General features: G+C 34.6%; 1 protein-coding gene across 1 annotated transcript in view; it reads left to right on the plus strand.

Moving 5' to 3' along the window:
- Positions 1–20,307, plus strand: part of LOC114687262 (fibrous sheath-interacting protein 2-like) — an 80,201-nt gene that overhangs the window by 36,883 nt on the left and 23,011 nt on the right. Inside the window, 2 exon segments of the mRNA XM_037204932.1 lie at positions 807–9,753; positions 10,543–19,853. Coding sequence (XP_037060827.1) covers positions 807–9,753; positions 10,543–19,853 — 18,258 coding nt within the window.

Raw genomic sequence — 20,307 nt, forward strand, 5'->3', positions numbered from 1 at the left:
TTAGGTGCTCCCTAAGAGCTTCAAAATTGATTAGCAGAGAGGGTGTTACACAGATTTTAGATTTTTATGTAATGTTGACTTAAAACATGAGTAATTTCTGTTTACCCTCTGTGTATTTTGAGTAGGAACAACCAGTCAGCCTTTCTGTCATGTCTTGTATTTTCATCCATCTATTTTATGCTTTCATAGTTTGTTCTGATTAGTCATGTTAACTACAAAGTCACTCTAAAATACACTAATTTTTGTATTCCATAAAAACAGACTGTGTGCTTACTGTTGTAGCATGGAGTAGACATGAAGATGATTTATTTTTCATCCCCATATAGAAGCTAGACAAATACTTCTGAAGGACTCCAAAATACGTTTACTATATCTGTTTGGAGAAATAATTTGAAATAATTGAATCAGTTTTCAAAATATATAGCAGAGTTATGAATACTACACTGAGTTTTTTCCAAAACTTTTTGAGAGATATGGACTAAATAACAATTTGATAACTTTAATTTTAAACTTATTTACCCAAGTTATGAATGTTGAGAAATAATCTATAGTTTCTTATATAGTTTCTTCTACATAAAATGAAATTTTATGCTCAAAATATTTTTTCTCTAGTATAAAATAAACCAGCTTAAAATAGTCTGAACAGATTCCTTCTTTCATTTTCTTATAAATCATGCTTGTATTCTACTTATATTATAAATTATTATATAATTGTTTAATATAAAAATTGAACACTAACCCCATATCTCCCAAATATGGAATAAATACTTATATGACTTAATTTTTATCTGATTATCTCTTTTTAGGTAACTTCTGAAGAACTAAATAGCATAATTCAAAATATAATGACGTGGGTTGTAGCTACAGTAACCAGTATATTATATCCAGCCATCACAAAATATGAAGAAAGAGTGCAGAGTAATACTTATCCAGTGTCTGATGACTCAGACCTTTCTTCGGATAGTTCAAGTTTCTGTAGTACATGCAGTGAGGGCTTCACATACAGAAGCTACATACCTAAAGCATTTCAAGCAGATCCATGTGTATTTGCCAGTGACAGGCCAATGAAGAAACCACCCACACCTTTGAAACCTTCTTCTGCACATGTGGCAAAAACAGTTACTGGCACAAAATATCAAGTGAGGGGACAATCTACATCTTCACAAGTCAATTACCATAAAACCAGCTTGGAATATCCATTCCCTAAGATAGGAAGCAGTAAATCTGATAGTTACCTGTTAGCATCATTAGAAACAAGCACTAAAAAATCTAAAGATGTTACCACAGAAACAGATAGTTTAGAGATTCCATTTCTATATGACAAAAAACCAAAGGCCATGGATCAGATGAAAAATTTAAAGAATGTTTTTGTAAACTTTAAATGTCACTTGAAGGGAGAAACAGAACTTATTTTAGAAAGTATTTTTCAAGAAATAATATCTGACTTAACCCAGGCTATTCCTTCTCTTTCTTCTGTGACTGCTGAAGTTTTTGTTGACCAATATGATACAGAGAGAGAAGACTTGCTCTCAAATGTTGATATATGCTCAGTAGCTTCAGAGATTGTGGAAAATATACTGCAAAGACTGGAGTCTGCTGTTGAGAAACAATGTGTGCAGATGTTTTCACAAGAAGATTTGACAGTTGATATTAAAACAAGTTTCTCTGGTAGTGCTGACTATTTCTCATCCTTAGATACAAAACCTTCAGAAGATACACTGACGTCTACCTTGGAGCCAATGTGTGATATTGCAGATGATATGGTACATGCCATTTTAGATAAGTTGATGACTCTTACGTCTTATAAGAAAAGTGAACTTCCTCTTGAAGACACAACTAAACATTTCCACCAACAAATTAAGACAGAGCCAATTTTTGATAAATTTCATCAAAAAACTGTCCAAAAGAAATCTGGTCCAGAATCTGATGCTGCTGATCTAATTGTGAAAGAAGAATTGCAAAACTTAATATCAAATATTTTTTCACAGTCCTATCTAGTTGGTTATGTAGAAGAAGCAATAAGCACTATACTAGGCTGTGTACAAACTGAACTTAATAATGAGAGACTAATTGCATCTGAAGAAACAATAGTACTTCTTCAGCTACTGGATGATGTCTTAACTCAACTTCACCAGGGGCCAGCAAAAGCAGGTGTTAAAAAACATAGACAACCTCGAGTAAGAAATCTTCCTGATGCTGAAGAAAAGTATAGACTCACTAACACTGGCTCATTTAATGGTCTTAGAACTAGAAGATCATTTCCCCCTATTAATGTCCCAGGCATGGTTCTCTATTCTGAAGATGATGATGAAGAAATAGATAACCTTGTGAGAAGTGTGCTTGATTCATCCCTCAGTGATGAAAATTTAAAACCACAAGAGCAGATTCCTATTCACTGGCCTACAAGGAGAGACACTTGTTTTGAATCTAAAAGGAGCAATAAAGTACCAACAAAACCTACTTCTCAAAGCAAAGTTGGATCTCATGACTGCGGATTAAAGTTGAAGTTATCTCTTAGTAGTGAAGACATTATGAAGACAAAACATTGCTTGACTAATGATGCTTCAATTTTCAGCCAAGATCAAAAACATCAAATCCAAAAGGCTTCAGAAAACATAATTAAACACATTTTAACAGAAATGCTCAATGATATGTCTTTTGTTTCATCTCATCACCCAGGAAGAAAAATTGGTCAAGAGACCTCTGCTTTCATCTCAGAAAAATCTAAAGGATTATCAGATCAAGAATGGATGGAAGAGATGTTTTCTGAGTCAGAAATTTGTGCATTTGCACATGAAATAACTGATTCTGTGATAAATATACTTCATAAGGCCTGCATTCCTAATGCCATTAAAAACACCATTTCATCAGTTCATCAAAGTAGTCTAGATCATCCTGATACTTCCCAAACAACCAAAGAAAAATCAAGTAAAATGCCATTCAAAGTATGGTTTGACAGTGAAAAGAAAATGAAATATTTATCTTCACTCAATATAGAGCTTGAAAAGACTTCCCCATTAAGACCTCGAGAATGTGAACCTAAGTATGTAAATGATATTACTGATAAGATCATTAATACAATTTTTAAAAGTCTGAAGTTATTTGTTTGTCCAAAATTACAGACAGGTAAAAAGTCTTCACTGGTAGGGAAATCATTACATTCTCAACTTAGTACTTACACAATGAAAATAGTCAACATTGTTTTAGATGCTATACAGAACGAACTAGAATTCACCAAGATAAACCCAAATCCTAGGGAGACAGACCATACCAAGTGTCATACAAGCAAAGGGTGGTTTGCTGATTCCAATGAAGCAGTAGACTCCCATGTCACCGGCTTCAGTGATGTTATGGAAAGTCCATTACTGACATGTATTTATGAACTGATATCAAGTGCAAATGAAGATCAAACAAATACTTCCACCTCTACAGATAAGGCAGTTTCTACAATGTTCTGCGGGTCTGAAAATGCTAATAAACAAAACATTTTGTCAAGTAAACAGGATAAAAATTCTTTTCGACAATATTTGGCTACACCTTGTATTCACCACAGTATCGTTAATGGAAAGGATTTGAAAGATAGTACCAAGTTGCAGGTATTAGATCGAATTGGAGAAACACTGCATGAAATGTTAAGCAAACTCACAGGTTCCCACCCTGATTCTCAGCCATCTTGTACTCAGCAAAACACAGAGAACTTATGTGAAGATCCTCCAGCACTATCTAATGTTCAACTAATTTCCAATGCAATTCTGGAATATGTCCTTGCAAAATTATGTGATATTAACATAGATACCAGCATTGTAAATTCTGGATTGAAAACTGGCGCAGAGTCACTTGACATTGACAACCTATCATTTGCTTCAACTATGGAGGAAATGGCCAAATGCATCAACATCATCTCTAATATAATTTCCAAAATGATGATGGGTAATAAAGAGATTACGAAAAATAAAGCAAGAAATGATCTCCCAGTATCTCCCAAAACAGAGAACTCAAAAGAAATGTGCCCAAATAAACTGAAAACCATTGCATCAGATATTCTTAACATGGTTTTTGCTAAACTGGAAGGATTTGCCAATGGAAATGTAGAAAATATTGGTGTTCTTAATGATGAAAATAAAACAGAGAATAAAATGGATTGGGAATGTGAAAGCAAAAATTCTCCCACAGATTCACATGATAAATCATTGCAGTCTACTTTATACACTCATGCAAAGAAGGCATCAAGTGCTATTTTGAAAGCCATTCAAACAGAATTAAATATTAACCCATCAGATTGTAAGAAAAATACAAAGAACTCGCCACAGGAGACAAAAATGCTTACAAATATAGTTGATTTAATTTTGGATGTAGTATCTTCAGATATGTTTATTGAACCTGAATCTGAGCACAGAGACATTGAAAATTATCGATATCGACCAATTTATGGGAATTTTCTTCCTGGAGGAGCTGAAACAGGGTCATTTCTAGATGATGACACACAAAATAAAGAATTCATTGGAGATAGAACATCACCCACAGAAGAAACTAGAACCCTTTCTACTGACCAGTGGGCTCTAGAAAGAACCTTGAACAAAATTGAAGTAAAACTCAAAGAACCACGCAAATCTCCAATTGTTCCCATTATAAGAAATATTTTGAATGAAATTTTTCAAAGTGCTTTAATCAATCAATTAAATGTTGTTTCACTCTCACACTCTCATTTTAGTAGTATGCCTTGTAATGTCCCTGTGTCAACTACTCAAACGTCTGCTCAATTTATGGATCCTTTGATGGGCCCTTTAGTGTCTGACACAGATGTAACTAAGGTGGTGAATGATGTTGTTAAGACTGTATTTCACAAACTGTATTCAGCTGCCACGACAGAAAAACATGAAAGTGGAAACAGATGTGAAACAATCATCTTTTCAACCAATGTTTCTTATCGTGAGCATACCTATCCAGGAAACCAACCTCGAAGTGTCTTAAATGGAAATCCATGTGACATTCAGTCGAGCTGGAATGTTGACAAACAGACAAAAATAAATGTAGTTGAAGATATTGTTCAGGCAATATTAGAAAATTTAGAAACTTTTGCTGCTTCCAAAGTAGAATCTCTCTTGCATCCCCAAGTCAGCTTCAGAGTTCCAGTGACTTTGCCAGTACAGCAGGAAGGGGCAACATTAAGCAAAGCATTGTCAGGCAAAGACTCATATTCTGATAAGCAACTTCCCTGCTGCTCAGTGGATTATTATAGCAACCCAGGAAAGATGGACTCGTGGAGCCAACTGTCTTTGTCCAAATTAAATATTTATGCAAAAGAAGTGGCTAGGAAAATTTTACAAGGCATCAAGCATGAGTTAGATAAAGAACAAGAGAGTCTGTCCCTGACAAATAACATTGTGGTTTCCGAGAATATTGCAAGTCAGGTTGTTAGCACAGTGCTCGATATTGTGTCAAGCAAAAGCAAGTGTGACAAAAACAGTTGTGACAAAGACAATTATTCAGAACAGCAAGATGGTATTATTGAAAGGCTAGTCAATAAGACAGAATATCGAAAAATACTCGAGTTTCAAATTCAAGATACCATTGAAGGGATCTTATGTAATATTTATGAAAGTATTATGTATCAGAATAATCTCTCATTTGCCACACCCACTCTGCAATATAATATACCTAGCAAACACTCAGAAGAAAATTTACAACCAGTTGTTACGGGTACAAATATTATCCCGAAAGTATCAGTTACTAAAACAGATGTCATTTTGGTGTCCAAAGATATAGTGGATATTGTGCTTCATAACCTTACTTCTTTGGTTATGCTTGCCATAAAGGCCAAAGATCCTGCTTCTTCAAGATTGGCCTTCTATGATATGTTTCCAAAATCTCAGTGCCAACAGCCTGTTTTTATAACACAAAGTACTGAGGAACAACCAGGGCATTTTTCACATTCAAAAAATATGAATTTAGCTTATGCTGCTGTTTATCAGATGCCTGTGAAGAGAAATGAAGACACCAGGGAACCTGCACCTGACCCATGCGAGGAAAACGCCAACTTCATTACTAAAACTATTTTCAATCGATTACAGTCTTTTGCCACAGAAAGAATAAATTCATTAATGACTCCAACCTTTAAGTCTAATAAAGAAAATGTATTTATTAGCCCAGAATTTGAAAATGGTAAACAAGATGACAGCATTTTTCATGAGTCAGGCCAAGTTGAATCTGATGTGAATGTCCTAAAATTATCAACAACCAAAACAGGTCCTAGCCAAGAGCTTGCAAAACCCATTTTTGCCAGTTGCAGAGAAAATCTTGGAACTACAGTCCATTTATCACAAACTAGTCTTAAGGACTATGCTGATTTCATTGCCAGTGCTATTTTGAAGCTTATTAAAAATGATTTAGACTTAGAAATACAAAGTGTACACACATGTCCAAATAACATTTTATTTCAAAAAAATACTGTGAGTGAAATTGTTAATAGTATCTTAAATATTTTGCACAATAAAGGATCAGAAAAGGATTTTTTTTCATCCTCCCCAGAGAATTCTAGCTGTTCACAGTTAACCATATCAAATGAAGTTTTGCCGGGATACAAAGAGAGGGAAAAAACTACCACATTATCACAGTTTACAAATGACCCTTTAGAAGAAAACCAGACAACAATGGAAAAGGAAAGCCAGAGAGTTGTTTTGGAAGAAATATTTATGAAAAAAGGAGGATCAAAACCAAGAGAAAAAAACAAAATATTCAGTGCAGTAGAAGAGGTTTTGAAGAAGCTGAATCAAAATATAATGGAAATCATAGGCCACTTGCTCCCATTTAATGAGATTCCCTACATTGTGTCTAAATCTAAGAGTAAAACATCAGCTATAGCACGGAAGAAATTCTTTCAGTCTCATATTAACAACATATCAAATGATATACTTGAAAACATTTTGGGAGAAATGCACTCTGTGGTTGTGACATCATTATGCAAAAAAACTAAAAGCAGGAGAGAGGTAGAAATGTATGACAACAATGATACCTCATCAGTAAAACCATCATGCTTTAGAGAAAATAAGCCAGCAAGAAAAAGAAGTAATCTCTCTAGACTTGGGGTACCACAAATGCATCATAATGCTGACAATTTAAATGCCCTTGTGTTAGAAAACACTTTTTTGCCTTATTCACCATTGCAAATTGGAAGATATTTAGTTCAAATGGTTCTTGATAAATTGTTAAATTTTGTTTCCCTTCATCTAGAAGAGAGATTTCCCCCTGAAGGTAGTTATGATGACATGTACCTTCTTAGACTACATAATTCTAAACTTAGCCCTAAGAATAGCCCTAGGCCAGGATGTAAAACAAGTTTAAAAGCAAGATCAAAAATTACCTCTCTCTCTAAATTTAAAACAAAACCACATCTAGGCATTAGTGGTACTAAGTCCAAAAGCAAGAACAAATTTGGTACTGGAGAGAAGATTTCAAGAGAGAACCGATCCAAAACTGCCATTGGGCTGCCACAAACTTCACCAAAAGAGGATGCCAAAACTCTACTGAAAACAAAACTGCCAACTTCAGAATTAAGAATTTATGCCAAGAACATAATAACTGATATTTTAGAAATAACTGTGAAAGAACTTGAAACAGTGGCACAAAATAGAGCCATGTTAAATACAAAAACTTTACCATCGGATCAAATCCTGGAAGCAAGTAAAATTGTTAATGCGGTGTTGCAAGAATTGTATGCTACAAACAACCACAATTCAGCTTCTCCAATTAATGTCTCAAATCTGGGTGATTTTCACATGTCAAAGCAGAATCTGGGTGCAGGTTCCCCTACTGAGCAGCAGGCATGTTTTTACTTAGAGAATGTTTCCTCACAGCTAGAACAGATTTTTCCTAAAGAAGGTATATTTAAAAAAATGTTTGACAAATGGCAAGTAGAAACAAGTGATACAGAAAATGAAAAGTCTAAACTTTTAACCGTAGCTGAAAGCATTTTGACTGAAATTTCAATAAAAGTGAAGGATTTGGAGTATTCACTTTCACTTTTAAATTTACCACCACTTGAAGATTGTGGAAACAGATTCTATGATCACTTTAAAGATGGATCTACCAGAGCTGAAGATACGAAAGCACAAATCAATATGTTTGGACGGGAAATTGTCGAAATGCTATTTGAAAAATTGCAGCTGTGCTTCTTGTCTCAGATGCCTATTCAAGATGGTAAGGGAATGCTAACAAATAGGAAAGAATATGTTACTGCTAAAAGTAAGCATGGTGTTCCAAGCAAGCACATCCTCAGTGGTGTGCAGACCTGTAACATGAAGACAAAAGTGTCCACGAGTCCTAGCAACCAAATCGTGCAGGAGATCGTACAAAGAGTCTTAAACATGTTAGAGTCATTTGTGGACTTGAAGTTTAAGCATATCTCTAAATATGAGTTTTCTGAAATAGTGAAAATGCCTATAGACAATCTCTTTCAAGTGCAACAGAGACAATTAAGTAAAAAAATGTTGCCAAAGTTACAACCATTTAGAAAGTTTGGTGATGAACCCAAGTCAAGTACTAGTATATCCAAGGAAAACATACAGAACACACTGCTACAGGTTCATTCATTCCATTCAGAATTACTTTCATATTCTGTCACTACTGTCAGTGACATGCTTAGCATAATCAAGAATAAGCTAGACAAAGAAATAAGCCAAATGGAACCATATCCAGTTAGCATATTGAAAGAGAATATTGCTGCAAGTGAGATCATTGGTAGACTGATAGATCAATGTACTCATTTCAGTGAGTCTTTGATCGCAAAGCTTCCAAACAAAAATTATTTCAAAAGAACTGAGAATGTTTACATTGTTAACCAGGTTGAATTTGCATCTCATGTGAAAATGCCTACATCAAAGATGAGAAACACTAGTGTGAGAAGTAATACTTCACAAAGGAGTGTATCTGGCTTGACATTTAATTCAGAGGATGATACAAAAGAAAAGTATGGGATAACATCCAATTCACCCTCACACATCAGTTCCTGTGTCGAAAACAATAATGCAAGCTCAGAGCCAATGGGAAGACCCAATTCAAAAGCTGTGCCATCATGTTCTGGAAACAAAGCACAAGACCAGAGTCAAAGGAAACCAAACTTTGGACTTTTTGAGGAAGCCACAAAAGGTAACAATTCTCTTCCTGAAGGCAGTATGTTACAAAAATTGTTTAAGAAAGCAAATGATTCCACAGAAGAATCACTAAGACAAGTCATGTCATTCATAGAAATGGGAAAAGGTGAAAATCCAAGAGTATTTCATTATGAGACCACCAAACCGATTGAGCCAAATGAAATTAAGACAAATGCTTCCCCACTCAAAATATGCTTAGCTGCAGATAATATTGTTAACACAATACTGTCCTGCTATGGCTTTTCCCATCAGCCACAATCAGAGGAAAGCCTGGAGACCATGAAACCATTTTTTATGCCAAGGCAAAATCCTTTGTCTGTGGTAAATGAAGGAGAAAAGAATGAGAAAAATTTGCTCAGAATGTGGTGTAAACGAATGACCTGTATAAATGAAGATAAAAGTGAAGGTCTTGAAGCCTGCCAAGAGGATTTTTCTTTATTACACAAATGGAAAAATAAAAACTCCAAAATGACAGTGGAGACTTTGGAGGAAACTGACACAATTGCCTTTGTTGATCATGAACTGGGTCCAAATGAAATGCATTTGTTGGCAAGACATGTTACTACATCTGTGATCACACATTTGAAGAATGCCATAGCTGCAGGTAAGCAAGAGATAAGTTAGTTTTTAAGTTGGAATAATTTGGGGAAAACAGTAAAAGGTATATTTAAAAGATCTCCTGTCCAAGAGTCTACAATTTGTTTTTTTCTGAAAATAGCTTTAGAAACGTGAATAACTATTTGATTACTTTTAAACTCCCATGATGCATAAAAATGTTACTAAGTTAAATCTTTATGTATTAAGTAAAAAAGATGTGAGTTTTTTCCCCTCTAGACTTATAGATAAGGGGAAAAAGAAAAAATTAAAGTAAGGAATTTTGGTTGAATATGCACTGTGAATCAAAAAGTTGCAAATACTTGTGTATGCCTCTGCTGCTGCAGTCTATCATTAACTTTCTGAAACTGATACACTTGTATTTTATTCAAGATGATAGAGTAACACAAATCTTTAAACTTAGAAATAAAATGCAGCATAGCATCAGATATATTGATTTAATATAGTTTTAAATAATCATTTCACTGGAGTTATGGCAGGATGTTTCACCAAACATGAAAAATCTCATCTCGTAGTGTCCATAACTATACAGTCAAGACAGACATCAACCTATGACTTGTAGATTTGAATATGGAAGACCTGTTTTCTCAACATATTGGCTAAGAATAAGAAGTGAAATATTAAAGGAAAATCCTATTTCTTTTTTTTTATTATGTTTTACCTTTTACTTTAGTAAGGAGCCACACAGACAAAATACATTGCCAATATTTTGAATTTTCCAAATTTCCTCTAATCCAATCTTAAAAATGCTTGTTTCTTTCTTACATTTTTCTTTTAGTTTCAACTGAGGAGTTGTCTCATGTTTCTTCACTCCCAAAGAAAAATTATAACTCAAAACAGCCTCTCAAAAGCATATATAGTAATTCTTCAATGTATCAGTTTTGTGAACATCTCTCTGAATCAGTCATCTGCTACTTAATTTCAAACATTCCTGATGGCACCAAAGAGGGTAGCAAAGACAAAGCATGGGAAATCCAAAAAGCAATCTCTAATAGAAACATATCAATTCATTCCCAAGTGTATAAGAGCAGATCTATTTCCATTGGAGAACTTGCTTTAAGTATTTTTGAAGTTATTATTGAAATTCTTTCTAATGGAAACATTATAATTGCTGACAAGGCACATCAGACTCCCATAAAAACTAAGTACAGGTTCTGTCCAAGCGTGACTTCTTCTGACTTTGATGATATCTTTCAAGATCTCTTAAAAGGAGTGATTTTTGTATTGTCTGAAGTACTAGAAATAAATCATTTTGAAAATAATGTAAGAAACAAATCATATTCTACATTTAGAAATAGTGTACCCGTTTTCAACAAAGTCAATACCACGGAAAGTCAGATAGGCTCCAGCGACTGGGAATCATCTCCTCGCCTAATTGATCACCTTGCTCAAAGAAATAAATTAAATTACCTAGCATGTAGGTTAAATGGTCTGGTTGGTAACTTAAAATCTCATGAATCCAAAGAAGTCATCAATGAAGTCTTTAATATTGTTTTAGATTTATTTTTACCAGATGACTTCCCAGATGGGGATATGAGTTCTGGTAAATCGGCAAGAACATCTTTCACCTCAAAAAATCAACAAAGTGACAGAATACTTGCAAATAATCTAGGGCTTTCCCCTAAATCAATTTTTCTTCTCAATATTGTGTGTGAGAAACTTATTAGAACACTTCTAGAAAAATGCACGGGCACTGCATATCTTGAGGATAGTTCTCTTTTTCGTGAAGTAGCAGAAGAATATCAACATGTAAAATTACTTCGAAGTGTTCAAGGTGGAAATTTTGATTATTGTAAGGCACCAATGAACTGTGAACAATTTCAAGGAGATTACATGTCAGACCTTTCAGAAAATCTTGAAGACATGGATCAAGATTTATTATCATCAGACTGTATACTTAATGTTATGTCCCACAGCTTGGTTAAATCTTTGATGGATAAGCTATCTCATGATTTTCAACAAGCTCCTTTTGAAAACAAATGCATGAACTACAGAACAAGAGAAACGCAACCTTTTTCCCCAGAAGCAAAAAAGCGAGAATTAATAGAATTGGGACAAACTAATGCCCATGTAGGATTCATGAGCTATGACAATAATTATTTTACCAAGTCCTTGAATAATTCCAAAGCCACTAGCTTTAAAATGCGAACACCATTTGGCAAACAACATACAGTAAAACCTTTCTCTTTGCTACTTCCTGAAAGACGAGAGACAAGGGGAATGAACACAGTAGCCTTTCATAAGCTATGTCCAGGAGGTGCAAATGGTGGTGTTTATTCAGCTACATTTTTGGAGGACATAATCTCAGAATTGTTTTTTAAGCTATCTACTTCATTGTGGAGGAAAAATATAAACATCACTGAAACCTGGCTCAATGAGATAAATACATCACTTATCAACAATGTAGTGAATGGCTTAAATAATGCTCAAATTACTGTTCTAAGGTATCCTGAAGAAAGGCTATATTTTCCATCAGCACATAAAGGATGTGTTACTAAAATTGTTGATTCCATTTATTATGATGTTTTACAGAAGTATGAATTTAAAGTAACCTGTGGTTGTAATCTGCCATATGATAATACTTCAGTAGCTGAACAAATATCTAATAGCATATTGTTCGAGGTCATAGACTATCAGCTTCCATCTTGCTTCAAGGGAAAGCTCAGATCAAATTCATATCATACTCTCAATGCTGAAATCATACTGTATAAACTTCAAAACAATCTAAGAAAATTTATTTCTGAACCCATATCTTCAAAAGGTTATAGCACCATGTTACCTCACTCATTTTTAGAATATGTCATCAGAAGACTTTTAGCTCAGCTTATGCCCCTGCCTATTAAGCCTTCACCTTTAGAAAAGCAGTATTTAATGACTTCAGATTTTGATGAAATGTCCAACTGTATAACAAATAAGGTTATGTCAGCTATTTCAAAACATAAAATCTGGTTCACCATCTATGATAATCAATGTCTCCACACAGATAAAAACCTCCAAAAGATGGTAGATTCTGTTTACAGTAATATTATACAAATGTCTGGTTCTCTTGATTTAATACAGAAGAATATAATCAACAGAAGTCCAATTATGATTGACCAAATAGCCAGTTTCATTATCCAAGAGATTATTGAAAACCACCTTCAACCTTTTTTGTGTGGAGAGACTTTACCTCGCCCCAAAACTCCACCGGATGAGGTATCGTATATGGTCAAACAAGTTCTCAATGAAGTTGTAGAGTCTCACAAACTCCAGAAGCCATCACCTTTACACACTTACCCTGATAAATTTGTAGGAGAAATTGTTACCAGAATTTTATCAAAGATTTTTAGCCCTAAGCCTAATACTAATGTTGAGCTGGAAAATATGACCCAAAAAATAATAAACTTGGTGAATAACCATTTAGACAAAACTAAGATTCCTGTTCTATGTGATAAGGAATCCTCCTTTCTGTTTAGTGATGCAGATATTGTAGATGAACTTGTCACCTCAGTATATAGAAATGTTTTGAAGCAGCATGGGCTAGATCCTGACATTGACGAGTCTGGAAATGGTGAAGCTTTTGTGGAAAATATTGCCAAATTAATCATAGCAGCTATTTCAGACTATCTTCTTCATCCACTGTTTTCTGGTGATTTGTCAGCTGCTCCCTGTTCTAATTCAATGGCTGATGATATTGTTTATGATATTCTTGGTAACATCGATAATTCTACTAAGTCAAAGCAGAGTTTACCTCCATATAACACATTGCTACCATATACATTTTTAGAAGATATGATCAGAGTACTATTATCTAAATTTTTTCCCTCTCCTAAAATGGTTTTAAATATAAGAGCTCCAAAAGACAAAGGAGTAAATTTTAATGAAATTGCTTCCAATCTGATCAGTGATATTAGGAGAAAAATTTCCCAACATGAAATTAGATTTTCAAAAGATGAAGATAAAGCCAAGTCTTTTTACTCAGAAGATGATGTTTGCCATCTTGTTGATTCTGTTTTCACAAATATTTTAGAAAACACCAGTTCTCAAGAATCAGTGGAACAAAATATCACAAAAACTAATGAAGTTTTCATTGATAAAATTGCAGGTTTTATTATTAAATATATCTGTGAGCAGCATCTTCAGCCATTTGTGGAAAAAAGGCAAATATCTACATCACCATACAAATGTTTTGATGACAGACAGCCATTAATTTATGCTAGTGCTTATTCTTCAACTTTTTTGGAAGATGTAGTCTCTGGAGTAGTGAGCAAAATATTTCACAGGGTGATTGGCATTGTACAAGTGGAGTCAACAAGAAATTCAGAAGATGTTTTGTTTGATAAAGCTGAAAATCTTATATATTGGATAACAGAGGAATTTTCAAAAGCCCAGGTTACATCTATAGAGAATGCTGAGAAACAGTTGTGTTTTTCCCCAGTAGAGAAAGATGTACTCAAAAACATTATTGACACTGTGTACAGCAAAGTTTTAGAAGAATATGAAATGAGAATCATGCCTGATAAAGATTTTCTAAATGACACAAAGACATTGGCTGGCCGGATAACCAAAATCATTCTGACTGAAATTTTTGATTTCCAAATTCCACCAGCTCTTTTAGCAAATCTGCCTCTAAGTTTACATTCCAAACTTAGTCAAAATGTTTTGGTAAATAGAGTCCATTATGAAATTAGCAAGTCAAGATTCCGAAGACAAGCATCAACAATATATTCTACTATGCTCTCACATATTCATTTAGAAAAAATAGCCACTCAGCTTATGTCTCAGATAAGTCCATCACATTCCAGTGTAGAACATTCTGATACTCCGCAATCAGAGTTAAGTAACACAGTCATGAAACTGATAAATGAAATCATGTCAATAATTTCAAAACATGCAATATGTATTGTAAAACATGGAAATGAAAAACAAAGTATGATTTCGGAAAAAGACATACAGTCAATGGTTGACTCCATTTATGCTGATCTTTCTCATTCAAATCTATACCAGTGTCTTACAAAGGATAAAAAAGGTATAAGTAGCATGCCTGTTTCAAAAATTGCAAGTTTTATAATAAAGGAGATCTTCAATCATCATCTAGAGTCATTCTTATCAGGAGATAAAAGTTTTCTTTCAGCTTCAGTTGCTCAACCTTACAAGCAGAAGGCAACAAACCCTAAGCAAAGAGAACTGTCTTTTATTATGAACTCAGCTATCTTTTTGGAGGAAGTAATTTCTGAACTTTTATGCAAAATTCTTCAGACATTCATACATGATTCCTTGGCTGCTGAAACCCCAGAGAAAGCAATAGCCCAAATAATGGATATCGCTACAACATTAGTAAAATCAATTGTTTTAGAGTTCACTACATCTGAGATTTTACTTGCAGAAAATTTGGATGAGAGTCTATGGTTTTCAGAGACATATAAAGAAATGGTTCAAAAAACAGTCAACTCAGTTTATGAAAACATATTAGATGAATATAAATCACTGACTCAACTACACAGGACTATACAAAACAACACTACTTGTTTTGGAGGAAAATTATATCATTTTCTACTGCAAGAAATTTATGATTATCAGGTACAGTCATTAGTTTCAGGTGAATTAATGCCTTCGTCCTATTCTTTCCCTCGAGCTGAAAATATCATCAAAAATGTGCTCAATGTCACCTTGAAGGATACCAATGCCATGCCATCATGCATTACAGTGCTCCCCTGTTCTCTGATAGAAAATATGATTTACAAGCTTTTAGTAAATATCTTCCCTTCAGATGATACTACAGATAAACTAAAGGAAAAAGAGGTTGGGCCAGATGATGATGACGAGTTCATGGCTGCAGCTTCAAAACTGACTGATGAAATTATAAAAGAAATTTCTGAACATGAGATCAGATTTGCCACTGCAGAGGAGAATGAAGATAGTATGCAATTAGGAACTACTGAGAATTTCATTGATTCTGTATGTAATAATATTTTGAAAAACTCTGAATTCCAAGCAGAAGTACAGAAAGATGCACACAAAAAGGGAGGTTCATTTCTCAGTAAAACAGCTGTTTTCATTATTAAAGCAATCATGGATCATCATTTGCAACCATTTTTATATGGTGAAGACTCACCTTCTAGTAACTTACCTGAATATGGCCATGCTTCTGTTGTTGCTAAGTCTGGGAAAGAAAAGGCACAGCCTTCTCTATTTTCAGCTGCATTTTTAGAAGATGTAATTGTTGACCTTGCTCACAAGTTTTGTTCTTTTGCAACTCTTGCTAAAGATTCTATGAAAAAGGATATTCCGGAGCCAGAAATTGTAAGCTTAGCTATCAACTTTGCAAACTCTCTCATACAGGAATTTAGGAAAAGTAAAATCAAAGTTTTACCACATGCTGAAGAAATATTTTCTTTACCACCAATTGGGAAGGAGACAGTTGATGCAATATCTAATTTTGTATATGATCAGTTCATAGGGAAATTGGGATCTGATGGTATTCAAAAGGATGACACTGGTAACATTATTATAGAAATGGTTTCTTCTTTAGCCCAGAAGGCAATCTCTGCATTCAAGATTCAGCCACTATTTTCAGGAGACTGGTGCTCAACTTTCTTTTCATTTCTAGATGCAGAAAATATCACCCAAAGAGTTCAGCTCCTACCACAGCAAACCTCCATGCAAATTAGTAGACTCTTAAAGCAGAGCCAGCTTGCTTTGTCTGAAGATACATCAATGAAAAAAGATGATATCCATCGTCCAATAATTAACTCTGTAGCTACCTTCATGAAAAGCAATATCATCGACCTGATATCAGGATCAACTACAGGTGTCACAGATACTAAGAAAGATGATGATAATAAACTGAAATCTGCCACCTTAAAATATGAGAATGTCTCAAAGGCTACTTCTCCAACTACCAGTGTGAAAAGTAAAGATCCTCAGGTTCAACATTTGAGTGACAAATGTAAAAGTTCTGAAACTGGGAAAGAGAACTTAGTTCTCATCAATGAGCAGGGGCAGACGATTGAAATATATACCCATTTTGAAGTTGCTACTGTTAATAACAGTTCTGAGGAGGTACTTGAATCAGATTTCATAACAGACAATGAAAAGAAAATTGACAGTGCTAGTCAAAGTTTAGTGAAAATAGATGAGAAGCCCAAGAGTGAGAGTAAAGAGAACATAACAAAAAAAACTTTAAAAATAGCCCAACAGCCAGTCAAGGAAGAGAGGACACTGTCTGTAGCTGAAACAGATATAGATGAGGAACTATACACAGAAACTGAACGTGTTGAAAATGTCATTGAAAATATTTATGACAATGTTTTAACAATATCTTCTCAAGAGCCATTGGATTTTTCTAGACCAATATACAGCAAAAGCCTCCAGAGTGATAAAGCTTCAGTTAAACTTCAAGATTCTGCACAGCCTATTACAACAAAGGATTCATCCCCAACAGTTAATAGAGACATCACTGCTAAACAGAAAGCAAGTGAAGAAGCTGAAACTAAAAGAAAAGAAGAGAGTGAGATAAAAAGAGAGAAAGAGATTAAAAGTCAGCCTAGTAAAACAGGTCATCCACAGTCCTTATCAGAAAGTGAACCTAGAACTATTTCTGCTAAGTTTCTAGAAGATGTGATCATTGAAATGGTGAACAAACTAATATTTACATCTTCACCAGAAACAGAAACGTTCAATAGAACTCCAGATGCAAGTGGTGACCAAAATCAACGTGAACTTTATGACACAGCTTTGAAACTCATCGATTCAATGTTTAAGGAGTTTTCAGATGCAGAAACTAAGGTATTTAGGACAGATAAAGGTAATAAGATTTCCTCACAAGCATTCAAAGACTCATCAACTAATACGGTACCTCCTGGGCTTAAAGAAGCAACTACAGAAGAACCATCATCCAGCATGAATATTAAAAATGTGGATAAATTGCCACATGAGCATAAAACAGTTGAACAATCCTCTTCTGACAAGATACCCTCCATAAATAGAATGCTATCAATTGAAAAATCAGCTGTCAATAAAATTGTTCACTCTTGTGTTTGCGATGTTTTAAAGGAATGTACATCTCAAGAGTCTGTTTGCAAGACCATCAACAACAATAGGGAAAATCTTGCAAAAAGGCTAACTAGCACAGTGATAAATGAAATTTTTCAGCATCAGCTTAACTTGATATTTTCTGATGAGATACCAGCTTCAGGATGTGTGCCTCTGGAATCAAAAGATGTTGAGGAAAAGTTCCAAAAGGCAGTGCAAACAGCCAGTAAAGAATGTAACACAGCCAGTAAAGCATGTCAAACCTCATCTCCATACACCATAAAGTTGCCTTTCAAATTTTTAGATGATGTGATTTCTGCTCTTTTAGCAAAAGTTTTTTCAAAACTATCCAATGCCAAAACAAAAATATCTCAACAAAATTTGTTGACACAACTTGACTTCCTTAAAATGAAGTTAGTAAGTATGGTTGCAGCAGAGATTGCCAAAAATGAAGATTTGAATATACAGTATGTAGACTCTTTGAATCCAAATGATGATGAAATTATTCAGCTGGTGGTTCAGACAATTTATAATAATCTTTTGCCACAGTTTGGATCACAGGAAACCATACAAAATTGTGTAGTTAGTGGATGCAAATTCCTTTCAAAAACCATAGTTGATTTAGTTCTTCAAGAAGTGGCTGGCAATCAGTTGCAGAACTATTTTGGCAGTGAGTTGACTCCATATCAGTGTGCAGAAGTTGACAATGTTGTTGAAAATATCCTCACCAATGTTGTCTTAACTACTCCATCACAGCCACCACGTCCCCGTAAACTATCTTATAATATAATAGAAGCAATTGCTGTAAAATTCTTATCAAAACTTTTATCTGGTTTTCCAAAAGTGCATACAGAAAGTACTAAATCTCAAGAAACTGAAATGCAAAAAATAACCTCAAAAATATTAAAGTCAATCCAAGAATGTTTTTCCAAAAGTAAGATCAAAGTTGTACAACCTGCCAAGGAATCGGAACCTGTGCCTGTAGCTGACAATGCAACTATTGACAAAGTAGTTAATTCCGTTTATGGCAATCTTTTACAACAATCTGGCTCTCCTACGTCTGTATTGGAAGATTTAATGAGTAAGAGTAATGACCTTTCTGACATAATAGGTTCGTCAATGGTGAAGGAGATTTCCAATTCTGAATTTCAACCTCAAGCAGAAGAAGAACTTTCAAGTTCAGAATTAGCTCTTGAAGCTGTCAAAATTATGGAAAAGGTGGTGAAAATTATTGATGAGCTAAAGTCTCAGGAAAAATCTTCATCTGTAAAAGATTTAGTGTTAGACTCCAGAGTTTTAGAGGAAGCATTGGCCTTATTCTTGGCTAAACTAGTAAAGAAGCCTGGTGTTGCAAGCAAAGACATGGACAGTTTAACAAAGCCTGAGTTAAATAAAATTGCATCTCAGTTGACAAAATCTGTAACAGCTGAAATTTCCAGAAGTAATATAAATCTTGTGGATTCTAATCCTGAAGAACAATCTTTAGCTCCAGAAAACATTGAAATGATTTCTCAGGTTATTGAATCTGTTTATGATAATATAATAAACCAATCTGAAACCTGTAATGAGCCCTATGATATGAAAGGTACAAAGAAGGCCTTGCCTAAGAAAGTGGCTAGCTTAATTGTCAATGGTGTTTCAAATGTTCCACCATGTAGAGTTAGCACAATGAGTTCTTATACTGCTGATTTTGGAGATCTAGACACAAGTCGAATCATTGAAAAGGCACAAAAGCATGCTTCACAAATGAACTCTGACTCTGATAAAGAGTCAGATGATGTATTGGAAGATGAACTTCCCATTAGAATAATTCCACATGTCGGGAATAAACCACTGAGAATAGATCCAAATATCATCTCAGAACACTTAGCAGTTATTTCTATGAAGACTCAGCCTCTGGAGACACTTAATATGGACTGCATAAAGAGAACTGGTTATAGCATAACAGAGCTCAGAAGAGCTTCCATAAGTGGAAAAGGTCACTCTTCCCCAGACGTGTCTGAACTAGGAGCAAGAAAGAAAGAAAGGCGCATCTCATTGGATAGGACAGGACGACTGGATGTAAAACCCTTAGAGGTAAGCATCGTGACAATGGAGAAAAGGGGGAAAGCAGTGAGCCAGTTCTGTGATTTCCTTCCTTTCCTAGCTACATGCAAACATATGCTTGTTATTTTGCCAACTGAACAGGCAATTGTTTGCAACGGTTCATCTCCATAGTCAGGATTTTCAGGGACTTGCCATATCATTTCCATATTCCACACTAAAGGCCTAAGTCTAGTTTTTAATAAGATAATCCACTAAAACTATTTTTCATTGAATCAAAATGTAAATATGGTTCCTGATTAACATCATAATGACTGGAATATAATTTCATTTAGAAATTTATAGGAACATGTATTAAACACCATCTATTTAAGGCACGACAGTACTATTTCCCCCTCACTTTTATTCAAATTTTTCCATGTAATATATTTGAATCATATCTCTGCCCCAATTCATCTTGTGTCCTCCCCACCTCCCTATGCACCCT

The sequence above is a fragment of the Peromyscus leucopus genome, chromosome 4 (assembly GCF_004664715.2).
Source record: "Peromyscus leucopus breed LL Stock chromosome 4, UCI_PerLeu_2.1, whole genome shotgun sequence".
NCBI classification, from domain to species: domain Eukaryota; kingdom Metazoa; phylum Chordata; class Mammalia; order Rodentia; family Cricetidae; genus Peromyscus; species Peromyscus leucopus.